The 24,689-nt window shown below is 52.2% G+C and overlaps 2 protein-coding genes across 10 annotated transcripts in view; both read left to right on the top strand.

The window, feature by feature from the left end:
* Positions 1 to 7,084, top strand: part of SRGAP2 (SLIT-ROBO Rho GTPase activating protein 2) — an 87,884-nt gene extending 80,800 nt beyond the window's left edge. For all 5 annotated transcript variants that reach the window (XM_071768729.1, XM_071768728.1, XM_071768730.1 and 2 more), the window contains one exon: positions 1,003 to 7,084. In XM_071768729.1, the coding sequence (XP_071624830.1) occupies positions 1,003 to 1,386 (384 nt within the window). In that variant the 3' untranslated portion in view covers positions 1,387 to 7,084. The remainder of the gene's footprint in view (positions 1 to 1,002) is intronic.
* A 2,583-nt stretch (positions 7,085 to 9,667) lies between these two features.
* On the top strand, positions 9,668 to 23,821 carry IKBKE (inhibitor of nuclear factor kappa B kinase subunit epsilon). Of its 5 annotated transcripts, none has more exons than XM_071768236.1 (22): positions 9,668 to 10,212; positions 10,307 to 10,407; positions 11,140 to 11,280; positions 11,639 to 11,768; positions 12,070 to 12,251; positions 12,563 to 12,723; positions 13,172 to 13,282; positions 13,379 to 13,558; positions 13,853 to 14,055; positions 14,720 to 14,784; positions 14,865 to 14,956; positions 15,623 to 15,724; positions 16,864 to 16,939; positions 17,015 to 17,127; positions 17,292 to 17,368; positions 17,598 to 17,637; positions 17,995 to 18,096; positions 19,679 to 19,775; positions 20,226 to 20,320; positions 20,476 to 20,547; positions 21,160 to 23,054; positions 23,486 to 23,821. In XM_071768236.1, the coding sequence occupies exons 1-21, from the start codon at positions 10,104 to 10,106 to the stop codon at positions 21,191 to 21,193; spliced, it is 2,283 nt and encodes a 760-aa protein (XP_071624337.1). In that variant the 5' UTR covers positions 9,668 to 10,103; the 3' UTR covers positions 21,194 to 23,054; positions 23,486 to 23,821. The 5 variants fall into 5 exon arrangements, with proteins under 5 accessions (XP_071624337.1, XP_071624339.1, XP_071624338.1 ...); XM_071768238.1 differs by having other exon boundaries at positions 20,476 to 20,551; XM_071768237.1 differs by having other exon boundaries at positions 20,476 to 23,821.
* Positions 23,822 to 24,689: the final 868 nt, after the last annotated feature.

The following is a 24,689-nucleotide window of genomic DNA, read 5'->3' as shown; positions in this document are numbered from 1 at the left end:
AGAAAAGATGAGTGAGAAAAAAATAAACAGGAGGGGGAAACTGTATTAAATCAGTGTTCCTCTTTGTCCTGTAGCATCCGTCCAAACGCCATCTAATAATAATCATGCATTTTACATATTTTCCCCAACTTCATAAGTAAAATCTGCCTGGCCTCAAGATAGGCTCAGAGGTGTCAGATTACTGCCTCTGGTTTCTTCCACCATTCCTTGACTGATTTACCTTCCCCACCCCCTGAAAAGCCTCTAAGGAAGCTAAAAAGCTGTGGCCAAGCTGTGAGTCACTGGAAGGCTGAGCTCTCCTCTCTCCAGTGAGTTCTGCCCTCCCGAGGGCTCCCCAGCAGACATGTAGGGAAAGAAGAGAAAAGCAAGGGTTTTTATCTCAAATTTCTTCTTATATATCATTGGTTGGTAACTGTAGTGTTTTATGAGGAAGGAGAAGTGGCAATGTGAATTTCTAGATACGTTTCTGGTGTCTTCTGTGTTTTCTAAAACTTTAAGTAATATCTTTCTGGGAAGGGAAGGCAACTTGGGCAGCAGGCAATCCAAGAGCACACAAGGATTTCAGCATTTGGTGTGTGGCCCATCAGCCAGTGTCAAAATCACCAGTCCTTTCTGCAAGAATTTATTCTCCTGAGTCTCAGGTGCCAAACAAAAGTACAAGAATGGACCCTAATGCTAGGAATCACACATTTTCTGTTCAATGCTGCACTTGGGGGTTGGACTTGGGTTTGAAGCCTAAGCAGCATCAGGACCAGCTTAGCATGGAGACAGTGCCAGCAAATATTCTGCTCCCTGTTGATGGAAAATACTGCTGCTTCTTGGCAGTGTGTTGCTCTGGTTCACTTTGACACCAAAAGGTCCCTGACCCACCACTCCACTTGAGTGTTGGTGTTTACAGGCTGAACACAAACACATCCCTCTCAAAGTCTGCCTTTTATCTTTGTATTTATGTGCCTGGGGGTCTCTTTATTTACTCACTGGGTTTCTCTCCTCTGCTTGCAGGATATTGAAGCCACCATGAACTCTGCTCTGAACGAGCTGCGGGAGCTGGAGAGGCAAAGCAGCGTCAAGCACACCCCAGATGTTGTCCTCGACACCCTGGAGCCCTTGAAAACATCTCCAGTGGTGGCCCCAACCTCAGAACCTTCCAGCCCTCTGCACACTCAGATCCTCAAGGACACTGAACCAGCTTTCCAACGCAGTGCCAGCACAGCTGGTGACATCCCCTGCACCTTCAGGCCGGTCAAGTCGGTGAAAATGGCCACGCAGGTGAAACCTCCGGCCACCCGCCCCAAACCAACAGTTTTCCCCAAAACCACCACCACCAGCCCTGGTGTTGCCTCCTCTGCATCTCAGCAGCCCACTGACAAGTCCTGTACTGTCTGATAAACTCCCTGCTGCTCTGTGGATACAACTCTGTTGGTTCAGCTGAAGAGACTCTGTTTAAAGACATTTGAAAGTCTTATTTAACGAATCGGTTTCAAACTTCTGCTGCAGGTTGGTTGGGAACTGCTCCTCACTGCTCTTCCTGGGAGTAAACTTAGATGGTAACAACCTCATCCCATCTACCCACATCGGTGGTGTTTGTAAGGCAAAACAGCTCATGCCAGGCTTAGGAAATCCAGTGTTGGGTCACTGTGAAGCTGAGGAGGAAAACACTCAAGCAGCAATGAGCTGGATCTTGGTTTCTGGTTGATGCCTGTTCAAGTGTTTGGCCACTGGAAGAAACATTCAGTGGCCTCCTGTTTTGAGTACTGGTGTAGTGACTTCTGTATTCTGTGTTTCATTTATCACAGGGAAACAATAGGATAGATTTTAGTCTATTGCATGTTTTGGTGCCACTGGTTACGTGGAGCTTGGACATGCCTGTTTCTTGTGCATTATTATTCTGATTCCTACGTCGCCCGCTGGGGCCGTGGTGGTTAAGGGGCTGTCTTGACTTCATCACATCCTCTGGTTTTGTTTGTTTGCTCCCCCATCCCTCTCCCCCAGGGCCAAAGCTTTTGGCCATCCAGCCTCATCCTTTACTCAGCACTTGTCATGGAAAATAGTTGATTCTGGAACACTCTTAGATTTTGTGGAGTTCTACGTAATGTGTGTCTGTGCAAATATAAACAAACATGTTCCTGAGGTTCAGGAGCATAAGAAAGAGCCCATGTTGCTGATGGACAATCTAGCTGTTTTCCCCCCCTTTGCTCTCCCATATTTAAGCCCAACTTTGTTGTTTTCCAGTGTACTTTTCAGCCCACAGGCTGTGATGTGGTGTGTGGTCTCGGGAGACTGAATGTAAAACCAAGTTTAACTCTGGGAAACTGAGCATCCTCTGCTGGGAGCCCAGTTCCTCACGCACACATTCTGCTTCTCATCATCCAGCAAGATGGATCCTTCCCCAAATCCCAGTTACAAGCACTGTAAAAAAAACTTCAATTGGAAGTTCTCAAGCTTTGGATCTCCCTCTTCCTGGTTGCAAAGGCTTCAGTCGGGGGCTGTGTCCCCTCTGAACTGCTGGAGGGGTCTCAGCTCATCAGGAGATGCTGCTGGGGACAGGGACGTGGCAGCTTCCCAAATGTCATGCCTCTGCAGACATGTCAATGGATTCTTAGTGTTTGTATTTATACAGGAGGCAGCAAACACTTCAGCAGGCTGCCTGAGCTCGTTTCGTACCGAGAATTTTCCACATTTATTTAATTAAAAAAAACCAACCCCACAATCCCAACACAAAAAGGCATTCTGTGTGCCACTTGCAAGGGTAAAGGAGCTCTCGCAGTCGTTCAGGAGAAGAGACCCTGCCTGACCCTCAGTCCACCTTGTTCCCAAACTTTCCTGGGATTTAAAAAAAGAAAACAAGCTGCACATTATTTGTTTTCATCAAATAAATGCAGAGACAGGACAAGAAAAATAATTTTCCTCTCCCGTTTAACCAGGTTTCCTTTAAATGTGTGGATTTCTCACACTTAGCTTCCATGTGACTGCAGTTTCCTTTTAATTAACCCCTTGGAATTAAAAAAAAGAAGAAAACATTTCCTAGGACAGTTTCTGCAATGTACTTCTCAGATTCCTGTGGGATGTTACTGGGAGAGAGGAGCAGGGTTTCCCTGTTCCCTGTCCCTCGTGCACACACAGCCCCATCTCTGCAGGTGCAACGTGTCCTTCTTAGGGATGGGTCTTGGAAAGGCCAACTTTGTCTGCACCCTAAATGAAGAGCAATGAAAATGAGGGAACACCAGAAGGATTTCAGTGAGACTTTTCCTTCTTACTCCTTTCTCCTTAGCTGATGTGTAGCAGCAGCTCCCCGGGGGATGCTCGGCGGTACGCGTGTGACCTTACCCCACCAGTCTGACCAGCGACCTTTGCTCTCAGGTTCTGATGGACTTCTACCACCCAGGAATCACTTGTTCTTTTGGGGAAAAAAAACAGAATTAAACTTGTAATTTTTTGCTCAGGCAGAACTTTCTGGCATTTACTTTAGGGGCGTTTTTGTTTTCATTTTCTTTTTGGTCACTTGTGGCCGAAGTTGAGCTGTGTCAAGAGCAGGATCTCTGTACATTTCCTTCAACTCATTGTAATGCCTTATTTTCTTTATATTTTTATGCCTAGCATTCCTGTTTCTGAGAATAAGTGTCCAGCCACGCACAGCACATCTGGAGGAGATGCTCTTTGCTATCTTTTTGAGGTCTGAAGTACGAATGGGAGCTAAGAGAGGGAAAAAAAAAAAAAAAGACTTCAGGTTACTGTAACAGCAACTGTCTGTATAGGAATTACTGTGCTTATCTCTAGGATCCTCAGCTCTGGGACAATCCTGCTGTCATGGAGAAGATGCTTAGCAGGATAACCTCTGTACTGAGCAACTCAACTGGAATTTTGGTGTGCACTGTGATTGACACTTAACACTTACAGCAAGCAATACGCCGGGGCTGAAGATCTTCCTTCCTCTTCCACTTGCCAAAAATCCACACCCAGGAGAATAATCCAACAGAAAAGAAAAAGAGAAGGAAATGTTTAGCTTGTCTGCTTCACTCTGTCAACATAGGAGGCTGGGAGAATGATTGCCATGAGGATTTTCTGAGAGGTGGGAAGGAGAAACTGGGAATGTCCTCAATCCCTGCAGAAGCTGTGGGCATCTTGGAGGAGAGAGCAGTGTAGAGTGGACAAGCAGGGGCTTGCTTGGGAGGTATTAATGTTACTTCATATCTTCATATCCAGAAGAAATATTAGCTCTTCCATGGAAATTCTCTTTCATGACTTTTATGTAATGTTTGTGTCAAATATAAAGACAAGAAGTGTTTGATAACTGGAATAACGTCTGTCTGTTTGATAGTGCTTTGTATGAACAAAGGATTCTTGTTCATCAGATGTTGGATTGAAATAATCCAAAGCAAAACTTTTAAAATAAAACCCGGTTTTAGGTGATCAATATTCATAGTTTTCTGAAGCTCTCACCTTTTATGTTTTGTTTCCCTGGTTGGGAATTTTGAGCAGTGTGCTTTAACCATTGCTAAATTTCTGCCTCTCTAAGGTAATCCAAAGGCTCCCAGTTTATAACTTGTGCATTTCATGTCAGAGCTGTGGGACGTGATCCAACTCTCTCACTTTATCTCTACTGGAAATTTTGTTGCAATGAAAGTGATAAAATAATTAGAGTGCACTGTGAAGGCAGAGAAAAATTGTTGTATACCTATGTATTTTGATACCTGTTCAAAAAGAGTCTTTGGGTTTCCTGTGCTGAATACCTCATATGTTGGGTTTGGGGAGTTGTGTTTTGTTTTGGTTTTTTTGTTTTTTTTTTTTGGGTTTGGTTTTTCTTTTTTCTGTTTTGTGTTTTGTTTTGGTTTTTTTAAGGCAAGATTTTTCTTGCACAAAAGTAGGTTAAGATAACCAAGTTCTCATAAATTTATTTACTGAATCAAAACCCTTCAGAGTTTGGCAAGAAATTCCATCTGTCCTGGTTCCCTACCTTGCACTTAGTACCAGGTGAGCAGTCCCTGGGCTGTTCTCCTGCATGCTTGGAAGAGCTTGAGCAATATTCAGACAAAAGCAGTCATTGCAGGTGGAGTTTGCTGCCTTATTTCTCTCCTTCTGTGTGTCAAAACCTCAAATTTTGAATGTTGTGCAGCTCTGGGGACTTGCCAGGCATCAAGAGGCAGCAGTGTCTCTGGTTAGCACTTCAGACCCTTTCCATTTGTGTACCTGACACCAGCCTGGAATGCTCTGTTCCCTGATGAAATAAATTTTGAGGGCACACTTAGAGGAGGTCACAGCCTCAGCAGGGTGTAGTTTGCTGGGAAGGCAGAGGGACTGATGGAAAAATGGGAAAAATGCCCATTGAGAGATTCTGTCTAATCAAGCAGGTGAGACCAAGCTGAGGTTGAGACCAGGCTGAAGTTAAGCCCAGGCTGAATTTAAGCCCAGGAGCAGCCTGTGCCCATTTCCCCTCTGAGCTGAGGTTTGGGGCTGGTTTGGGCAGGTTTGGGGTCCCTGTGTGGGGCAGGAGCTGCAGAAGGTACCAACCAGGTACCAACACATGGATTCAGGGCTCTGGGAGCCACCAGGGAGGGGAACTGCTTAAAACAACCCAACCAAGAGAATTTAGGTGCTCCCATCCAGGAGCCCCCTCCAGGACACCGAGTGAATTAAACGAATTGGAAATATATTTATTTTCAGGTTTTAAACCTGAAAATTTAAAAAAAAAAAAAAAAAAAAAGTTCACCAAAATCACAGAGCTTTTTGTGGGCTTTTGTGGCCTTGGCTAACACCTGAGAAGTGCAGTTCTAGACCATAAATGCAGTTCTAGACCATAAAGCTGTTTTCTTTAGCAGACTGGCAGCCCTGGGGCCCCTGTAGAAAGGAGGGATGTCCTTTATCCTCCTGTGCAGGATGCTTCCAGCCCTCAGGTCTGGGAAAAGGCCGAGCACTTACTGGTGCTTTGGGCTGGAACTTTGGGATTTGAGCCTACATATCACTTTCCTACATAATCCTCTCTCTGGATCAGCATCCTGCTTGTCTGTGTGTGTGTGTGTGTGACAACCTGGTACTTGAAAAACATAAAAAATACTTGATGTGCTGCCTTGTGCCCACCTGGGGCTGCTGGGGTTTGGTTTCTTTGCCTCCCTGACCCTCCCATCCCCACCAGAAGGCAGGTGAGTTATTTTCCAGGCTTATTTTGGTGGATCTAGAGATGCCAAAACAGCAATTCAAGCCCTGGGAAGTATAATGGGTTTGTGTTTATTTTTTTTTCCTGTTCTATTTTGTGCTTCCTATAAAAGAGTTGGAGAGAGGAGAGTGGTTTTCAATGAGGGGCCAAAAAGAGGTGGAGAGGGAGGGCAGCTCCCTGCTGTACCAATACTTGATGATGTCCCAAGCTTCTTACAGGGTAAATGTTGAGCAGTTTGCAAATGGAAATCCTAGCTAGACCCTTCCTTTTCGAGGCACTGCAGTAACCTTAGTCCTGAAGCAGACTTCACCAGCCTTTTCTCTCTCCAGGCAGAGTCCACCAGGCTTGGTTGGGCTGCTGGGTTTTGCCAAACTGCTGGAGCAATACTTGTGAGCAGCAGGTTCTTCAAAAGACCAGCTCTATGTAGCCAAAAGAGGGCACTTAGCAAAAAAAAACCCCTGGGATGGGTTTTCCAGGGTGGCAGTGGGGTCCTGGTTCTGCTGTCACGCAGGGAAAGTTTGGTTGCCAAGTGTGGGAATCTTTGTTCTCTCTGTGGGGCTGGAACCTCAGGTCTGGGGCAGTGAGCTCGGGCACTTTGGGGTTTCAGTACCAGCAGTTTTGGGGTGATGGGGTGGAATGTTCTTGCTGAATTGGTTGCCATTGTTTCATGTCTTCTACACCAATATATATATGGTGTATATATTAAACTGTGTAAAATTGTACTTTGTATATAGAACTCTGTACAATATGGAGGTACATCCCCCTCCCCCCCCTCCCCCTTTTTTTTTTTTTTTTTCCTTTTGGTACAGTATTGTACAGTATTAGGAGTAATGTACGTGTTGGAAATGTTGAGTCCATGCTGGGGGCAAGAAAATGTATCTGTTGTCATTAGCAATAGTTTTGGAGAAATAAATGTTTTGGGTATGGTGGAAATGCTGACCTGTGGGCACCAGTGCCTGATGTACAGAGTGGGGGTGGGTGTCTGAGTGGGTGTGTGTGGCCGTGGGTGCTGGGCTTGGGGTGGGCTTGGGGATGAGCATTGGGTGCCCGTGGGTGCCCTTCTCAGCTTGGGGAACTTTGGGAATTTTCTTTGACTGGTAAGTAGGTGGGGAAATCTGCAGGATGTCATTCCTGGGGGAATCCCAGTCCCCAGCTTGCACACACCTATCCCTCAGCCTTCAAGAGAGCAGAAACTTCCCCAGCAGTCACCTGATATAAAAATGCTTCATCTTCATCGTTTTTCTGGGGAGGATGAGCCTCAAACCATCCCTGGGAAAGAGGATTTGAGGTTGAGGTGTATGGGCTGGGTGGCTGCTGTTATCCCTGCTCCTCCCAGTCTCACTTTTCCACTCTTTTTCAGAGCAGGGAAGAGGGTGCCAGGGTTTTGTCATTTTGTATTCTCATTTTTTAGGTTCCAAAGAATCAATTCTTTACCGGGGGGTTGATGTTTTGAGCAGCTTTTTGTGCTGGGCTGGAATTCTGGGGACATCCCATCCCAGAGCATCCCCAGGGCCAGGGTGAGGAGGGACCTGGGGCAGATGTCCCAAATCTCCCCAAAAAGCAGCTGCTGCAGGGGTTCAGGAGCAGGAAGGCCAGGGATGCTTTTATTCTAATATTAACTGAGGAGCTCAGCTCAAGGAGGGTGGAACCACCCTGGCAAGGCAGCTGGGGAAAAAAAAAATCCCATTTTCTGCAGAGGACAGGGCTGGTTTTGCAGCACCACGGGCCTGTGCTGTGCCTCTGAACACAAGGGGGTTTTTTGAGTTTGTTTTTTCCATCCTGAAAACTGCAGTTTGAGGCTGTTGTGGTGCTTTTGTCACTTTGCCTGCATCCCAGGGGATCCTCCTTCCCTTCCTGCTGAGGGACTCTTCAGGGAGTAACCGCTGATTTTTGGGGCTGGAGGTGACCCCTGGTACGTTGTGGTTGGGTTGTTGGTTTTTTTTTAAAAAGCCTGAGACAGGAGGCAGCAGAGTAAGGGGGTGAGGAGATAAAAGCATTTTGCTTTCCCATGAGTAGCTGCTGCCCAAGGACTTGCTGCTGGGCATTTATTTTTTAGGCTTTGGTGCCACCGAGTGGTACAATTGGTTTTAACACAAACTTGGATTCAAGGCCTTTTTTTTTTTTTTGTTTCCCTCCCAGCCCATGTGGGAGGGGGTTGAGTGTTATTTATCAGTTCCTGCCCATGGATGTGACCATTCTGAGCAGGATGGGTGGGATTTGGGTGTCAGACCTGAGATAGGAGGGAGGAGGAGGAGCAAACCTGCTGTTGGGACAGGCAGGGAAAGGGAATAAGCTGTAAATTTAAAAGGATGGTGAAAAAGGGGTCTGGAAGGAGCTGGGTGAGTTCCTGGGGTTGTACAGGGATCCCCATCAAGGCCTGGACCTGCCTGCAGCCACCCAGGGGTGCTGCTGGGGTAACTGGGATGTCCTGGAAGTTCCTGGGCTCAAAGGTTTCCCATTAATCTGGCACAACTCAACCCCCAAGCCACATGAGTTTCCCTTTCAGGCACAACTATGGAGAACTGTGTGAAAAGCCTTGCAGCCCAACCTTGAAAAGAATCTTTTTCAGGTGCTATAAAACAGTTTAATTACTTCCTTCCTGCCCATCTTTGCCCCTCCCCGGGTCAAACGTGTCAGTGAAAGCTGAAACAACACCTACAGGTCCAAAGTCTCAGGAAGTGCCTGATTTCTGCCCTTAGAATTCTTTGTTTCATTTTCTTTTCGTGGCTGAGAGCCACGGGATGGATCCCTCTCCTCTCCCACAGCTACTGCTCGGGCTCCTGGTGCTCCTGAGGCTCTGGTGCAGGAGCTGAACATTGGGCAGGATGCACCCTCAGCTCCTTGGAGAACCCCAGCTGGAACTTTCCTCTGGTGGTTTCATCTGCCTTTCTTCCTTGTATTTCTGGCTCTTCTCTACAATTCCAGCTGTGGCCTGAGTCTTTCTGCCAGTGAGTCCCTGCCTGGGCTGGGCAAGACAAGGCATGAGCTGGAAAGAGCAGGAAACACTACATCCTTCATCCCACTTTGCCTCCCTCATCCCACCCTGCATCCCTTTATCCCACCCTGCATTCCCCATCCCATCCTGCATCCCTTCTCCCACCCTGCATCCCTCATCCCACCCTACTCTGCACCCCACATCTCATGGTTGGAGCCAGGGAACGCCCCAAAAAATCTCCTCTCAGCCTTTTGGTCGTTTCTGAAACCTCCTGGAAGTGTTTGGAAGCCCCAGATCCGATGTTTCACACACCTGGGGATGGTTTTGCAGCTGGGGGAAGGCTCAGGGCTGTTTGCTCTCTTTGCACCTCCATCCTCCCTCCTTTTCTGCCCTGTTTGGAGCAGCTCAAGGGCTGCCCTGGGGATGGGGAGGTTTGATCCTGCAGGACCCATCCCTGCAGGACCCATGGGACCCATGGGTGCTGCTCGGGAGCACCCAGTGGAGCACCCAGCACGGCTGAGGCTGCCCGATGGGTGCAGACCCCGAGGGGACTTTGTGTCCCATCTCCCTGCCCCTGACTGGGGTGCTCGGTGCTCAGCACCATTTGCTGTCCCCGGAGCCCATCCTGGCCCCAGCCCTGGAGCTCAGCACCCCTGGGGACAGCTGCAACTGTCGGATTTTTTTTATTATTATTTTTTTTTCTCGAGCAGGAAGCTGAAGCATTTCCTCCTCCAGCCGCAGCCGCTGCTTGCAGAGCGGGTTTTGCAATCCCAGAGGTTTCTCTCCTCCGGACGGGGAGGTGCTTCTCGCCACCTTGCAGCTCGCTGGTTGTTTGCTCGTAGATTTGGTTGTTTAGGTGTTGTGTGGGTTTTTTTGTTTGCTTTGTTTGCTTTTTTTTTTTTTCCACTTTTTTTTTTTTTTTTTTTTCTTTCTTTTTAAAATATATATATATACATATTCCCCCCCCCTCCATCATCTGTCAGTGCCTCTCTGCCAGCCCCAGCAGGTCCCAGCGCCATGGTGGATTTTGGCAGCTCCTTGGGCTCCGTCCCTGCGCAGCCTTGGCCAGGTGGGAGGTTGGCAGCTGCCGGCCAGGAGGGATCTCATCGGGTTTTCCCATCTCCAGGTGAGGAGGGACAAAGGCCGGGCTTTGGTGGAGGGGCTGGCAGAGCCCGGCACCCCCCGGGGTGACCCCTGAGCTTCCCTCCCCCCCCCCGCAGCGGCTGGGCTGGAGATGCAGAGCACCCCAAACTATCTCTGGAGCACCGAGGACCTCTTGGGCCAGGGAGCCACTGCCTGTGTCTACAAAGCTCGCAACAAGGTGAGGGGCAGTCAGGGGAGCAAAAGTCCCCCCCAAAGTCACCCCGTCCCCCTCCCGCAGCCCTCCGGTCCCCCGGTGCGGGGATGTCCCCGCTCCCCTCTGCTCCCTCTCCTGCCGCCGGCACTTTGGGGGCTGCTTTGGGTTGTTTTTTGGTTTTTTTTTCATTTTTACTTTGTCTCTCCCCTCCCGGGGAACATCTGAGGGCTGTGGGGTGAGGGCAGCTTTTGGGGTGCTCCCAGCCAGGTCCTGCTCCCGAGCATGGCTGGGAGGGGGGGGGAGAGAAGGAAACTGCTCTTGGGGGAATGCCCAGAGCTGCTGAAAACCCCGTTCTGGGCGATTTGCATATTGCATGCAAACACTTGCCGGGGTTGGGATAGACGCTCGGCTCTTTGAAGTGTTTGGAGCTGCACCGGGCAGGAGGAGCCACTCCGGAGTGGTTTGGGATCAGCCCCGACCCGCACGGAGCAGGCGGGAGCTGCGGGCCCCGGGGTGAACTCCGGATGGAGCTGAGCAAACGGGAGGGAAAAGCAAAAGGAGGGGAATGCCAGGACTTGGCTCGGGCAGGGGACTGAAGGGAGGCTGGGGGACACTCGTTTGGAAAATACGGAGGCTTGAGAGTGTTGGTTGCATCCCGAGAGGGATGGGGGAGCAGGAATGGGGCTGGCAGAGCTGCTCTGGCTATGGATGGTGTCACCTCCCTTTTTTCATTTCCTCGTTTTCCTCTTTCCCCAGAAATCTGGGGAGCTGGTTGCTGTGAAGGTCTTTAATAATGCCAGCTACCTCCGGCCTCAGGAAGTCCAGATGAGAGAGTTTGAGATGCTGAGGAAGCTGAACCACAAGAACATTGTTAAATTATTTGCTGTGGAGGAGATGGTAAGCAGGGCCTGAGCTGGGAAGAGCTCTGTGCCAGTGGGGTCAGCAACCCAGGGGAGCTGCTCTGAGCTATGGAGGGGAGTGGGGGTCCTGGGTTGTCTTCCCCACTTCCATCCCAGCTCTGCACCAAGCCTCAGCACTGGTAGCACTGGTGGCACTGGGCTGGAGCACACGTATGAGCTGGTTTTGTCCCCTGGCCGGGTGCATGGCTCAGTGGGGACATCCCTCAGTGATGGTTTGTCCAACCCAACAACCAAGGGAGGGGACCTGGTCCTGCAGGGGGGTGACAGGCCACCACTGGGACACGGGGCTGGGCAGCAATGCTGAGCACTCAGGGCTGCTCCCCCCTCACACACAGGGCAGCAGCAGACAGAAGGTGCTGGTGATGGAGTTCTGCTCCAGTGGCAGTTTGCTCAACGTCCTGGAGGACCCAGCCAATGCTTTTGGCCTGGCTGAGTCTGAGTTCCTCATCGTGCTGCAGTGTGTGGGTGAGTGCAGGGTCCTGGGGTGGGCAGCTGGGATCTGGGGGGGATGGGAACCCCATGGGGCTGGGGGCACCGCTCTGGGCACCATGGTCAAGCCTGAGGGTTTCTCCTTGCTCTGGGAAGTAGTAGTGGGAATAAGCTGTGCCCATTCACCTTCTCCATTCTCCCTGTTACCTTGGTCACTGCTTCAGTGCAACCAGCCCTGGGGCTCGTCCCCTCCCTGTCCCTCCTCATGCTCCTACATTCACCCAACCCCAATTCCTGCAGCCCCTCAGACCCCCACTGCCTCCCCCCTTGTTCCCAGTGGCAGGGATGAACCATCTCCGGGAGAACGGTGTGGTCCACAGGGACATCAAACCTGGGAACATCATGAGGCTGATGGGGGAGGACGGGCAGAGCATCTACAAGCTGACAGATTTTGGGGCTGCCCGGGAGCTGGATGATGACGAAAAGTTTGTGTCCGTCTACGGGACGGAGGAGTATCTTGTGAGTAAGCCTGGGGGGAAGCTGTTCCCCATCCCTCCATCCAACAGCTGAATGACTTGGAGAGAGCAGCAGTGACCTGGAGAGCCCCGTGTCACAGGGGACACTTTTTGTGAAGAGAGGGGTTCAGGACTCTGCTTCTGTGGTTACAAAATTCTGTTTGGAGGATGCAGCAATAGAAGCCAAAGCCAGCACCCAGTTTCCAGCCCCCAGGGCTTGGTGGCAGTGCTGTTCTTTGCTTCATTAGGTGACAGGCTTGGAGCTGATGTTCCCAGAGGTCCTTTCCATCCTCGGTGACTCCTCTGTCCCCGCAGCATCCGGACGTGTACGAGCGCGCAGTGCTGCGGAAGCCCCAGCAGAAGGCGTACGGAGTCACCGTCGACCTCTGGAGCATCGGTGTCACCTTCTACCACGCTGCCACTGGCAGCCTGCCCTTTGTCCCCTTCGGGGGACCTCGCAGGAACAAGGAGATCATGTAGGTACCATGGCCAGTGGGGTGGGGGAGATGGGGGGCTGTGGCTCGGTGTGTGCCAGCAAACCCCACAGTTTGCTGCTCACCAAACCCCACAGAGCCTCAAAAAAACCCCCAAAATAGCCCGGGGATGATCCCATTCCCTCTGCAGCACGGAGAGGTGGATGTGCCGAGTGTCAGAGCATCTGTGCCCCCTGCAGTGCTCCCCAAGTGCATCCTCCTGACTTTTGTGGCTGAACAGCTGGAAGAGGAGGCAGAGTTAACGCTTGCTTGAAAGTTTTTGGCTATTTCTTGAAGTATTTTGCCCTCTGCGTGTTTTTGTCTTTCTGTGAAGAGTGTTTTTCCCCAGCCCATCCCATGCTCTGCCCTTTCCCTCTCCTCTGATCCCGTGGGATGTGGTGCCCGGAGGTCACGGGGCTCCTCTCCCCTGCCACCGATTTCCTTCTGACAGGTACAAAATCACCACTGAGAAGCCTCCTGGGGCCATCGCGGGGGTGCAGAGGCAGGAGAACGGGAGCATCGAGTGGAGCTATGAGCTGCCTGTCACCTGCCAGCTCTCAGTGTGAGTGTCTCTTGCCAGGCTGGGCTGGGGGTCCCCTGTCCCAGCACCGTGGCTGGAGAGGGGCATCCCACCCCATCCCTTCTTGTGCTGCTGCAGGGGGCTGAAGAACCAGCTGATCCCTATTCTGGCCAACATCCTGGAGGTGGATCAGGAGAAATGCTGGGGATTTGACCAGTTTTTTGCAGAATCCAATGACATTTTGCAGAGGATTGTGGTCGATGTCTTCTCCCTCCAGCAGGCTTCCTTGTATCGCATCTACATCCACCCCTACAACACGTAAGGATGCCAGGGATCTGTTCGAAGCAAATTTGGGAATTGAGGCCCTTCATCCTCAGTAAATGAACCTGGGGGAGTGCCTGCTCCCTCTGCATCCCAGTTAAACCAGGTCCAAACCAGCCTTTGGGAAATGCACTAACCAGGAGCCATTGGCGTGGCCCCTGGAGAACCCCAGGGAGATCTTCTGAGGAGCTCCACTGCCCCTCTGGGGTGTTTTGCTCTGAGAAGGCTCTTAAATTGATGGGAATCTGAGTGCTCACCTTGTTGCTTATTCCTCATCCTTTTCCATTTCAGTACCACCAAGTTTTTAGATGCTGTCTTCAAACAGACAAATATAGTCCCTCACCATCAAGAATATTTTTTCGAAGGCCATCTCTACGAGCTGGATCCTAATCTACAAGCTCATAACTTCTGCAGTACCACAGAGCACAACCCTCTGACCCTGCTGAGCACTGCTGAGCAACCAGAAGAGGTGGTGGGGGTGAGATACAGAGACCGTGAGTACCCCTGGCTGGAGCCCCTGCACAGCACACGGAGTGGGTGCCAGGAGACACCCAATAATTTCCCAGATTATCCTGGGGGGCTGTGCTGAGCCTCCAGCATCACAGCTGCCTGAAAACCTGAGTGGCTGTGGGGTTTTCTCAGATGTACACAGGCATCCCCGTGGGTCCAGAGCCATGGAATCATTTTGGTTGGAAAAGAGTTGAGTGCTGCTCCTCTGGAGCCAGGCTGAGAGGGTTGGGGTGGCTCAGCCTGGAGAAAAAGAGACTTCAGGGAGACCTTAGAGCACCTTCCAGTGCCCGAAGGGGCTCCAGGAAAGCTGGGGAGGGACTTTGGAAAAGGGCTTGGGGGGATAGGACAAGGGGGAAGGGTTTTAAACTGGAAGAGGGGAGATTCAGGCTGGACATTAGGAAGAAATTCCTTGGTGTGAGGGTGCTGAGCCCCAGAGAAGCTGTGGCTGCCCCATCCCTGGCAGTGTTGGAGGTTGGATGGGGCTTGGAGCACCCTGGGCTAGTGGGAGGTGTCCCTGGATAATCTTTAGGGCCCCTTCCCACCCAAACCAGTTTGGGACTTCGTGACTTATGGACCTCAACCAGAACCACTGCTCAGGGGCTCTGCTCTCTCTCCCAAAGCACCCCTGACCTCTCTCTGTCTTTCCAGCGGCGCTCGACTTCCCCAAATTTGTCCCCAAGGTGGACGTGGTGGCCGACTGCAGTGTAGCCAAGGTAGAGGGGGTGCTGGGGTCCTTGTGGGGGGGGTCTGTGGTGGGGCAGGACCATCCCCAGCTCTGCCCTTTGCCTTGCAGAGCGTGGTGGGTGCGGGGCACCAAGCGCTGCGCATCGCCCGAGCCCTGCGGTGCTGCCGGGACCTGCTGGGCAGAGGCCTCCACTGGGTGATGTGAGTGCCAGGGGGGGGTCACCCAGCCCCTCCCAGCACCCAGAGCTTGGTGTGCTCGGGGATAAACCCCTCGGAGGAGAGGGGGGGGTTTCCAGCCTCTGCAGGACCAGGGGACCTGGGGGGAGGTGGTGATGGGGAGGGAGCTCTATACCAGGGACCGTGTGCCAGGGGCTGCCAGGCTGTAGGGAACCACTGCCTGGTGCTGGGAGGATGCTCCTGGCCCTGGCTGTTACTTTTTGGGTCCCTTTTTTCAGTTGAGGAGATGCTGAGGAAAACTTTGTTGTTGCTTATTATATCTCATATCAACAACCCTATTAAAAAAATTGGAGCAGATGATCCTTGAGGTCCCTTCCAACCTGACATTCCAGGATTCCATTATTATTATTGCTGCTGGTGGTGGTATTATCACAGTATTTATATGATCACTGTTCATTTTCACTACCCTACTCATTTTCCCTTGGGCAGGGGGTTCTTGTGCAGCAGCAGCAGCAGCAGCACAGTGTCTGTGGGGTGAGACCCCCCCTGTCTGGGACCCGCACCCACTTTTACCCCCATCCAACCCCCCACCAGCTCCATCTGAACCCCTCACCAGACACAGCCAGCCCTGGGATGGATGTCAGGCTGCTGAGGAGCAGGTGTTGGATGGGCTCTTTCCTCTCTTGGCAGTGGGAACCTGAAGACAGAATGCTCCCGGATTTTGGAGCAGAGGAGGGGGGCCATGGCAGTGCTGGGCTGCCTGCAGCTCACCGAGGTGAAGACCCCAGGGCTGTAAGTTTGGCTGATAAGAGATGGGACTCTGAAAGGTGCCTGAATAATCAGAAATAAAGGCAGATTCCAGGGAGCTGGGAGGTCAAGAGGGTTTTTTTACTCTGTGGGAAATAAACTGCCTGGGCTGCTTCTCCTTCTCTGCTTCAGTTTCGTGGGAGCCCAGAATTAGTCCTGGCTCTTGCCTTGGGGTTTTCCCACTGTTACAGCCCATGAGCTGCAGAGGAAGGGCAAGGAGGAAACAGAGCTGCTGCCAGCTCGTGGGAAAGGGACAAAGAGCCAGGGCTGCCAGCAAAGACAACTGGGCAGGGTGGCATCGGGTGCTGGGGTCCCTGGGGGTCTGGTCCCCATCGCTGCCCCCTGCCCTGCAAACAGCCCCAGGCAGGGCAGCTTCTCCTGATGCAGTCCCAGGGACCCAGAATTGTCCCACCAGCCCAGCCATGGTCAGAGGTCTCTGATTTCCACTTGAGGGGCTCCCCTGATGGAGCTTTCAGCGGGGAATAAATTACAGAGAAACCCTGAGCTGTCCCCACCATAACCCCTGTGCCCTGGGGGAAGCTGAACCCATTTTATCCCGAGTAACCCACAATTATTTTGCTTTTCCAGTTGGTCCTCACCGTAGTGGAAAACCCTTTGCCTCTGGGCTGCTCTTCTTCCACTCTTTTCAATTTAGCAGCTCCATTCCTTTCCATTCCATGGGTCCCCTCTCCTGGAGCAGTGCCAGGCTGTGATTCCAGGAGTCCCGATGCTTCTCTGGATGCTCCTGGCTCAGTCCCCCCCTCCCAGGAGGTTCCGGACCGGGCGGGTTTTTTGCTGACTTCGCTGCCCTCCCCCTCCCCGTGCCCCCCCCCCCCTCCTGCCAGCTGCGGGCAAGCAGGCACCATCCGAGCTGGCCCCAAGCCAGACCCCACCAGGAGAACCATTTAGGAACAAATTGGGCACAACAGAGGGAATTTTAAACCCCCCCTCAGCACTTTGCATCTCGGGGCTCAGAGCCCGGGGGGGTCCGACCCCAGCAAACCCCATCCCGGGGGCTGCTGCTCCACCACGGGAGGGACCCTCTTTGTCCGGGCTGCTTTGTTCAGCTCCTGCTCCAGGAATATTCATTTTTCTGGCTTCCCCCCCCCCCCCCCCCCCCCCAGGTACGAAGCTGTTCCTGCGGGCAGCAAGGGGCTGGCCCTGAAGGAGGTGGCGATGGTGAAGAGGAGGCTGCAGATGGTGAGGCCCTGGAGCATCCCCCGGGATGGGCAGCGCTGGGCTCGGCCACTCCCAACCTCTCCTCCCCATCCCCAGGTCTCCGAGGAGCTCTCCCAGTGCTCCCACGACATTTTTGACTTCCAAGGGGTGCTGGATGGCATTTTGGCCGAACTGGTGAAGCACAGGCAGCAAGTGCATGAAGACAAAAGGTTTGCAGCTCCACCTTCCCCCAGGTTCCCCTTTCTAGCAGCCCTGTGGTGTTGCCTGGTGTCCCTGTGCTCAGGTGGGGGTGGCAGCAGTGGCCCCTCCTTACAGCCTGGCCAGATTTCCCCCCAACCTCATCCCTTCCCTTCCTTCCCTGCCCTGATTCCAGCATCCGGCAGATCGAGTGCTGCCTGGAGAAGATGCAGCTGATCCACAAGCAGTTCAAGAAAGCCAGGACGTGTCCCCGTGAGTGGTGGTGGCCCTGGGGACACAGAGCTACAACGGGAATGTCCCTCTGCTGGCCCAGTGGAAAAATTCACTCCCATTCCCAAAAATTCTTTCCCTTTGCTGGGTTGAGCTGGTACCTCTGTGCCATGCCAGGGGCTGCAGCCCTCCTGGGGTGATCTCCACATGCCCATTTTTTGGGTTATTCACCCAAAAAAAGCGTGGTGACCCCTGTCTCTCTCCTCCCCAGGGCTGAGCTACAACGAGGAGCAAATCCACAAGCTGGATAAGTAAGTTCCAAGCCTCTCCCCACCCATCTGCAGCCAGGCAGTGTTTCTGTTTGAATCTCAAAGGGATGTAGAAGGTTTCTGGGTCACTGATGGTTGGAGAGGGCACCAATGAGTGGGGTTTGAGGTGCTTCATGAAGGTAGAACCTCTGACAGCTGAGCTACAAACTGTCTGGGTTTGTTTTCTTGATAACACAGACACAAAATGAATTCCTACACATTCAGTCCCTCTTTCTCCATTCAGGATTCAGCTTTAGGTTCTCCTGCCATGTGAGAAGGGATGTGAATTGTCAGACAATTAAAGAAATAATGGTTTTTTTTCTTTGGTTTTTTTTTCTTTTTTTTTTTTCCTGGTTGTAGGGTGAATTTAGGACACCTGGCCAGGAAGATTCTGTCGATTTTCCAGGATAAATGTGTCCAGCAGTACCAGAAGGCCCTGGCTCTCCACAGTGGCAGGATGAGGTACCAGCCAGGGTTTGAGCCCCCCCAGGGATAGCAAAGGGACCATTCCAGTGACCCAGCAAGGACAAGGACTTGTGCCCTCTGCTATCAATGGGCTGTGGGGAGCTGGGGGGAGGTGATGCATTTGGGAACTGGGACTCAGAAAGGGGCAATAAGACCTTAAAGCAGCAGCTCTTGCTTGAATTCCTGCTGTGGATGCTGCTTCCACCCCATGCCATGGCTCTCTGCCCTGTTGTTTCAAAATTTGGGGGTTTTTTAATTAAAAAATCCCCTAAACTTGCAGCTTGAGTTCAAGCAGCTGCTTCCCTCGTGCTCCGGGAGGGAGAACTTGTTTTCTCAGGACCAAATTCCTATTGAGACTTATTAGGAATGATTTTTCTGGTAAGAGGTGTTTGGGGAATAGAGCAAAGAGCAAATATCTGGGCAGTGAAGGAGCACAACCCCCTGCCCATCACAGCAGCAGGGGGGAGGGGGAGGAGGAGGAGGATGCAAAAATTGGATTTTTGTTGCAAGGTTGCTTTGAGAGAGGAGCATCCATTCCCCTGGGCTGCTGGTGTGGGAGGAAGGAGAATGATTTTCTATAATGCTTTAGCATGAAAGCTCCTGGCTTCTGCCCTATAGCCCTGCCTAGGATTTCCTGGGGGGGGGGATTTTCAGGCTGGCAGCTTCTCCCAGGCACAGGAATGCTGCTGGAGCAGTGGGCAGCTCCCACCCAGCTCCCTCCTCCAGCCACATCTACATTTGGGGGTTTCCACTCTGCAAACCCTCACCCAAGGGCAGGTTTCACGTGGGGACAGAAGCTCTTGCCCACAAACTCCTCTTCCCTTGGCATCAGCAGGAATTTTGGTTCTGGCTGAGATTCCTCTGTGAAATCCCACTGAAGCAGAGCCTTTACCTTTGCTCACAGGGAGAAGAAAAAAAAAAAAAAACAAACCAAACCTTCTTGGTGTTTTTCTGGAGTATTTTTGTATCTGTTTTTCTGTCCTTAGGGAGAAAGCATCATGAGTCACAACTGGATATTTTTAATTTATTGTTACTTCAGTTTTAATTGCCCTGTTTTGAGTCTCTTCCTGCTGGCAGCCAGGGCTTGTGGTGTGCTGGCTGTTTTTCTGGGGACTGGAGGTGAATAACTCACCTTTAAATATTTTCTCCTTTTTTTTTTCTTTTCTTTTTTTATTTTTTTAAGCCCAAACAAACCTTTTTTTGTCCTCACTTATTTTATGCCTGCTGGCTGCAAGGCACCAGGGTAGGAAGAGGGCAGTTGGCTCCCCCTAAAAAAAAATTGAGAGGAAGATTGCAGGAGTGATGGGCTTGAGCTGTCTTTCCCTGAAACAGTTCCATAAGCAAGACTGCCCCTAATTAATTTGCAATTAGCTGTGTTTGGATAACCCCATCCCTCTGGCTCTTAGCAGAGCTGCAGCTCTCAGCACACCACTGTCACCTTGCTGTTCCTTCAGGATTTTAGCTTTGACCCAGGAAGGTTTGCAGGAAGCAGGATGGAATGGAACCACGAGAAATACAGGAAGATCCACAGTGGTGCTGAACACTGACTGGGAGTTTTGTTCCTGGTTTTATTCCCTAGGAAAGTTGCAGAGGTTGGGAAGCAGCTGAAGAGGCTCAGCAGCCGCATCAGCGCCTGCAGCCTGGAGATGCAGGAGTGCCAGGACTGCCTGCAGAGTGTAGGTGCCACAGCTCTCTCCCTGCTCCCAGGGACCCTGCTGCCCCCCTTCCACCATCCCCCGTGGGCACAAACCCGTGGGAAGCCTCTCCCAGCACCCACCTCCTGTCTGGAGCAAGAAACACCAAGTGCTCCTGAGCCACTTGCTGCAGCTCGGTGTGGGTCCTGCCCTCCCTCCCCTTCCTGCACGGAGCAAGGGGTGGGAAAAGCTCTGGCAGAGCTCCCCAGGAGCAGCTCTGGTCCCCAGGAGCAGCTCTGGTCCCCAGGAGCAGCTCTGGTCCCCAGGAGGGCCTGGCATGGGCAATCCCTGCCCAAGAGACAGAAACTGCAGCAGCAGAAAAATGCTGCTGAAATCCTGCTCTGCAGCTGGACTGGCAGGGGGGTCCTGGTGCTCTGGTGTTTCATGGTCCATGTCCCATGGAGGTGGTGCCAGTTCTGTCCCTCTCTGCAGGCTCTGGACAAGCTTCTGCAGACAGAGAGCCAGAATTTAGCCCCAGCTCCTCCCATGCCTTCACCCCTCCATCTGAGCCACGAGATGATTTTTCGGTGAGTCTCTGGGAAGAGGGTTTTGGGGACACCCTGCCAGGGACCAGCCCCATTCAGTGGTGGCCCTGCCAGCTCAGCCCAGCTCCAGAGCAGCTCCCATGGGGGGCAAAGGGCTGAGCAGCACTGGGGTAAGGGGCTGGCTGTGTCCCTGGCAGGATGCAGAAGGTGGTGGAGCAGATGAGGTCGGTATCCCGGGAGCTCCAGTTCAACAACCGCATCATCGAGCAGTGAGTAAGAGCCCCCAGAGGTGGCAATTCCTGCCCCTAATTCCAGGACATGGCCACACTGGGGTGGTGGGGCTGGGTGGGCTCCCTGGCAGTCATTGGATGATCCAGAGTGTGATCCAGCTCCTGGTGAGGTGGTTCACCTGGGATTTTGATGGTACCAGGTTCACACCGTGATCTGGCAGCAGAGCAGAGGTTTTTTATTCTCAGAAATTTCAGTGTGACCTTCTGCAAATGTCATGGCTGCTCCCTCCTCTCTGTGTCTGGGTGAAACTCTGTGCAAAACCCAGAGTCCTGACACCCCCCACCCCCAGGTTTCTTCCTCTGCAATCGTTTTTTTTTTGAGGCTCTTAATGCAAATCAAAAATAGGAAGCAGCATGTGTTGTTAAAGAGTGTCACGTTAGGTTTTAACAGGAAAAAAAGGAATCAGTGACTCCCCCCCAACCCCTGGTTTTGCAGCTTCTCCCCTGGGAATGAGGGGGTCACAAAGGTCTGGGGGTGCTTCTGAAATTAAGAACTTATCTCAAGAGACCCCACGACCGAGCCCAGAGATTGGTGCCCAGCCCAAATTGAAGTTTGGGCTCTAGGCTGAAGCTTTTGTGTTTTCCCTGCAGGTTAAGTGAAGCTGCCCCCACCCCAGGGATCTGAGAGGGTGGTGAATTTGCAGGGGCTGAAGCAAACCACTGCCCCCAGCAGGAGCCAGCACCGGGGGGCCAAGGTGATGGGGACCTCTGTGGCTGGTGTTGGAGGAGCTCTCTGTGTCCCTACCTCTCTCCTCCAGCACTTTTCCACTTTTCCAGCATTACCTGGGGGTGCCCTGCAAGCCTGGAGCCTCTGGAAGCTTGAACAGAAAACGGGGGGGGTTTATTATTTTCTACCTTTTAGAAACTGCTTGAAGGACTCGTTTCTCGAGCTTCTCTGTCTCACCAGCTGGGATGATGAAGAAGAAGAGGAGGCTAAACCCATAAATTATCTCTTGCCATCTCACTCCTTTAGGGGTTACTCCCCCTTTTAATGTACTCTGCTCCCTGAGGTTTCATGGAATGGGGCAGAAGGGATGCTGTGCCTGATGGATGAGAGAGCAGATCCATCCCAGCTCGGGGAGGGCAGGAGCCTCAGATCCTCTCCCCATGGGTGCTGCAGCCTCTGCTCCTGCTCCAGCCCAGCCCCAGTTTGGGCTTCTGAGGGTGCTGGGAATGGGAAGCTGAGGGAGGCTTCTCTTGTTTTGGTACATTTCTATAAATGTGAGTGATTCTGCACTGTTTATGCCTTCTCCAAACAGCTGTAGTGAATCTACAGCTCCAGCCACCCAACCCTGGGGTGCCTCTAAAAGCAAAACCTGTGACAAAAGGGCTCCCAGGAGCACCCTGTGAGCACCCAGGTTTCCCAGAGAAGCTGTGGCTGCCCCATCCCTGGCAGTGTCTCAGCCCAGGTTGGATGGGGCTTGGAGCACCCTGGGCTGGTGGGAGGTGTCCCTGCCCGTGGCAGGGGTGGCACTGGATAATTTTTAGGGCCCTTTCCCACCCAAACCAGCCTGGGGTTCCACAGTGACTGGTTGCTTCTGGAAGGAGAGGCTGGGCAAGCAGAGGTGTCTGACTCAGCAGCCATGGGGATGCTCAAGGTGCCTGCCTGGGCCTGTCCCTCAGGAGAAAACAAACCACCCAGCTTTGCCCTTCAGCTCTCCTCCAGTTCCCTCTCCCTCCAGCCCCTTCTCTGGAGGGGACACACATCAGCTCAACCCAAAGTTGCTGCCATGGGTGCTCCTCACATCCCTCTTGGGAGCCAGAGGGCGATGGGCTCCATCCCTGGAGCCAGCACTGCCCCGTGTCTCAGCAGGGAGCAGAAGGAACAAGGAACAGCAGCAGCTCCAGGGCTTCATTTTCTTGTAAGAACAAGCCAAGAGCACCCCGGAAACCTTCCGGAATGGAATTTGGCACCAAACCTTCCCATTTATTTTAATTGTAAAAACCAACATCCTGCCTGTCAAACCCAGCTATTTAACTGTAAAAGAGGTGGAACTCGGCCATCGCTTAAAAGCTTTTCTCCTGCAAATTATTTTCTAGGATTCTCCTAATTTTATAAGAAACATTGTTTTTAAATCCATCTCAAATTCCCTGACATCCCCTGTTAGGAGCAGGGCAGGGAGCCCAGGCAGAGTCTTCTGCTGCTCTTCCTTGGATTCACTGGAGCTGCTCTGATTTCTACCAGCTGCCAGTTTGACCAGGAACATGTTTGGCTTCAGCAGAAAGGAATTTATTTCTTGGCAAAAAGAAAAAAGAGGTTTTGCTAATAGCCCTTGTCATGCTTAAACTGCCATAACACAGCAGCTGTGAAAGGGACTCCCAGAATCCAAATGAAACAAGAATTTTCCTGCCAGTGTTAATTAGTTCTTTTTTTTTTCCCCTAAATATTTTAACCCTTGGCCTAAAAGAGCTTCCTTTTCTGCCAGGCCTGGATGAATGCAGAGGAAGCTGAGAAGGAAAATGACTCTGCCACCTCTCTGGTGCAGGTATGAGCCAAAGCTTTCTGCAAAGCAGAAGACAATAAATTTATTTCTGCTAGAAGCTGAGGTCTGCAGCTTACCCACCCAGCCCTGGGGCTGACACGTGTGACCCGGGGGACAAAGGGTCCTCTAGGATGGGGGAGAACTTTCCCCAGGGATCTCAATCTCCACTGGAGCATCTCCCAGGGGAAGGTGACTCCAAGCTCTTGTCCTGCTGTTCCTGCAGGGGAATTTGGGGTTTCCTCAGGGGTGAGGGAATCCAAAGCCTTCTGCAGTGTTGGGGGGTCCCCTCCTCCCTCCCTGACTCTGCAAAATGGGCTCAAACTGTGCCCCAAAGTGCTCCCTGGGAAAGGAAACATCCAGGATGGTTTTAGCAGCCTCTCAGTCAGGTGCCGGGTAGATTTTTGCTCTTGGAAAGGTCATTTGGTTTCTTGCAGGTGATTCCTTCTCTCCTGGGGAATACACAGGATAAGATACCAAGTTTTGGGGCAACAGTTTACCCAGGGATGAATGAATCTACTGCTGTTCTCAGGCAGAAGCAGAGGACACATGAAAATGCATCAGGATCCTGAATGGGGAAGAAGGCATCCTTCTAAAAATTAATCTTTCTGCTTAGCACAGAACAAAACTGGAATTTTTCAGGCTGCTTTGTTGCTCCTTTCGTTTGAAGCTCTCTATTGCCTGTGGCAGTGGTCTTTTGTAATTCAGAGCTGGTGTTTTAATCCATCCCTCAAATTAAAATCCTTGAAAAGGATTTAGATATCCTTGGCTTATCCTGTCCTCAGGAATTCATGAGAGGCAGCACAGATTCACACAGCCCCGCACTGCAGCAGCTCCTCACCCAGCTGCCCTCATGCAAACCAGAGAAATTCGGGACCAATTCTGTCCCAGTTTTGTCTTTCAAACCAGTACACCTGCGAGTGGCAGAGAAAGGATGCTCTGGCTGAGGAGGAGCTGCTTTTCTGCCTCTTCCAGACAGCGAGGAAGGCGCTGGAGTCACGGGGGACCTTGGCATCGTGTGTGACATCCAACCCCTGTGTTCCCAGGAGGGAGTCACTTGGTCCTCAGGCTGCCGGAGAGGCAGAGGATTCCCCAGCACCTGCTGCAGGGACCTCCCCCCATCTTTACGCATCCTTAGAGCCTCCTTAGCACAAGGGGGGGGGGGGTCTGCCAGCCGGGTAGCCAGGCGGGGGTGTCCTGGGGGTGACAGTGTTCTCTGCAGCGCTGGAGCTGCTTCAACCCCTGCCCGTTAATATTTTCCCTTTCGCATTAACCCACAACCACAAAAGCCGCATCTGCGACAGAAAATTGCCCCCGGTCCCCCCCTTCCCCCTTCGCCTCCCCCACGGCTCCTTGGGGTTTGTTCCACCCCTTGCAGTCGGGTCCACGCAGGGGCTGTGTCGGGGCGGCGTCCATAGGGGATGCCAGAGCTCCCGTGGGGACAGAGCCGGGAAACGGGGCGGGATGTGGCTGCGCTGAAGATGCTGGAGAAAACCCCAGCTTCGTGCTTAGGGCCGGGGGATGCTGTACGCGCCCCTCCCCGGTCCCACAGAGGGGGGGATTCCCACGGGGGAGTGTGATGGGGGAGATCCCGGGGCGCGGGGAGGGAAGTCCGACGGAGAAGGGGAAGTTTCCACGGGG

The sequence above is a fragment of the Heliangelus exortis genome, chromosome 25 (genome assembly GCF_036169615.1).
Source record: "Heliangelus exortis chromosome 25, bHelExo1.hap1, whole genome shotgun sequence".
Lineage (NCBI taxonomy): Eukaryota > Metazoa > Chordata > Aves > Apodiformes > Trochilidae > Heliangelus > Heliangelus exortis.
The sequence above is the reverse complement of the archived record's forward strand: the minus strand, read 5'-3'. Positions and strand labels throughout refer to the sequence as shown.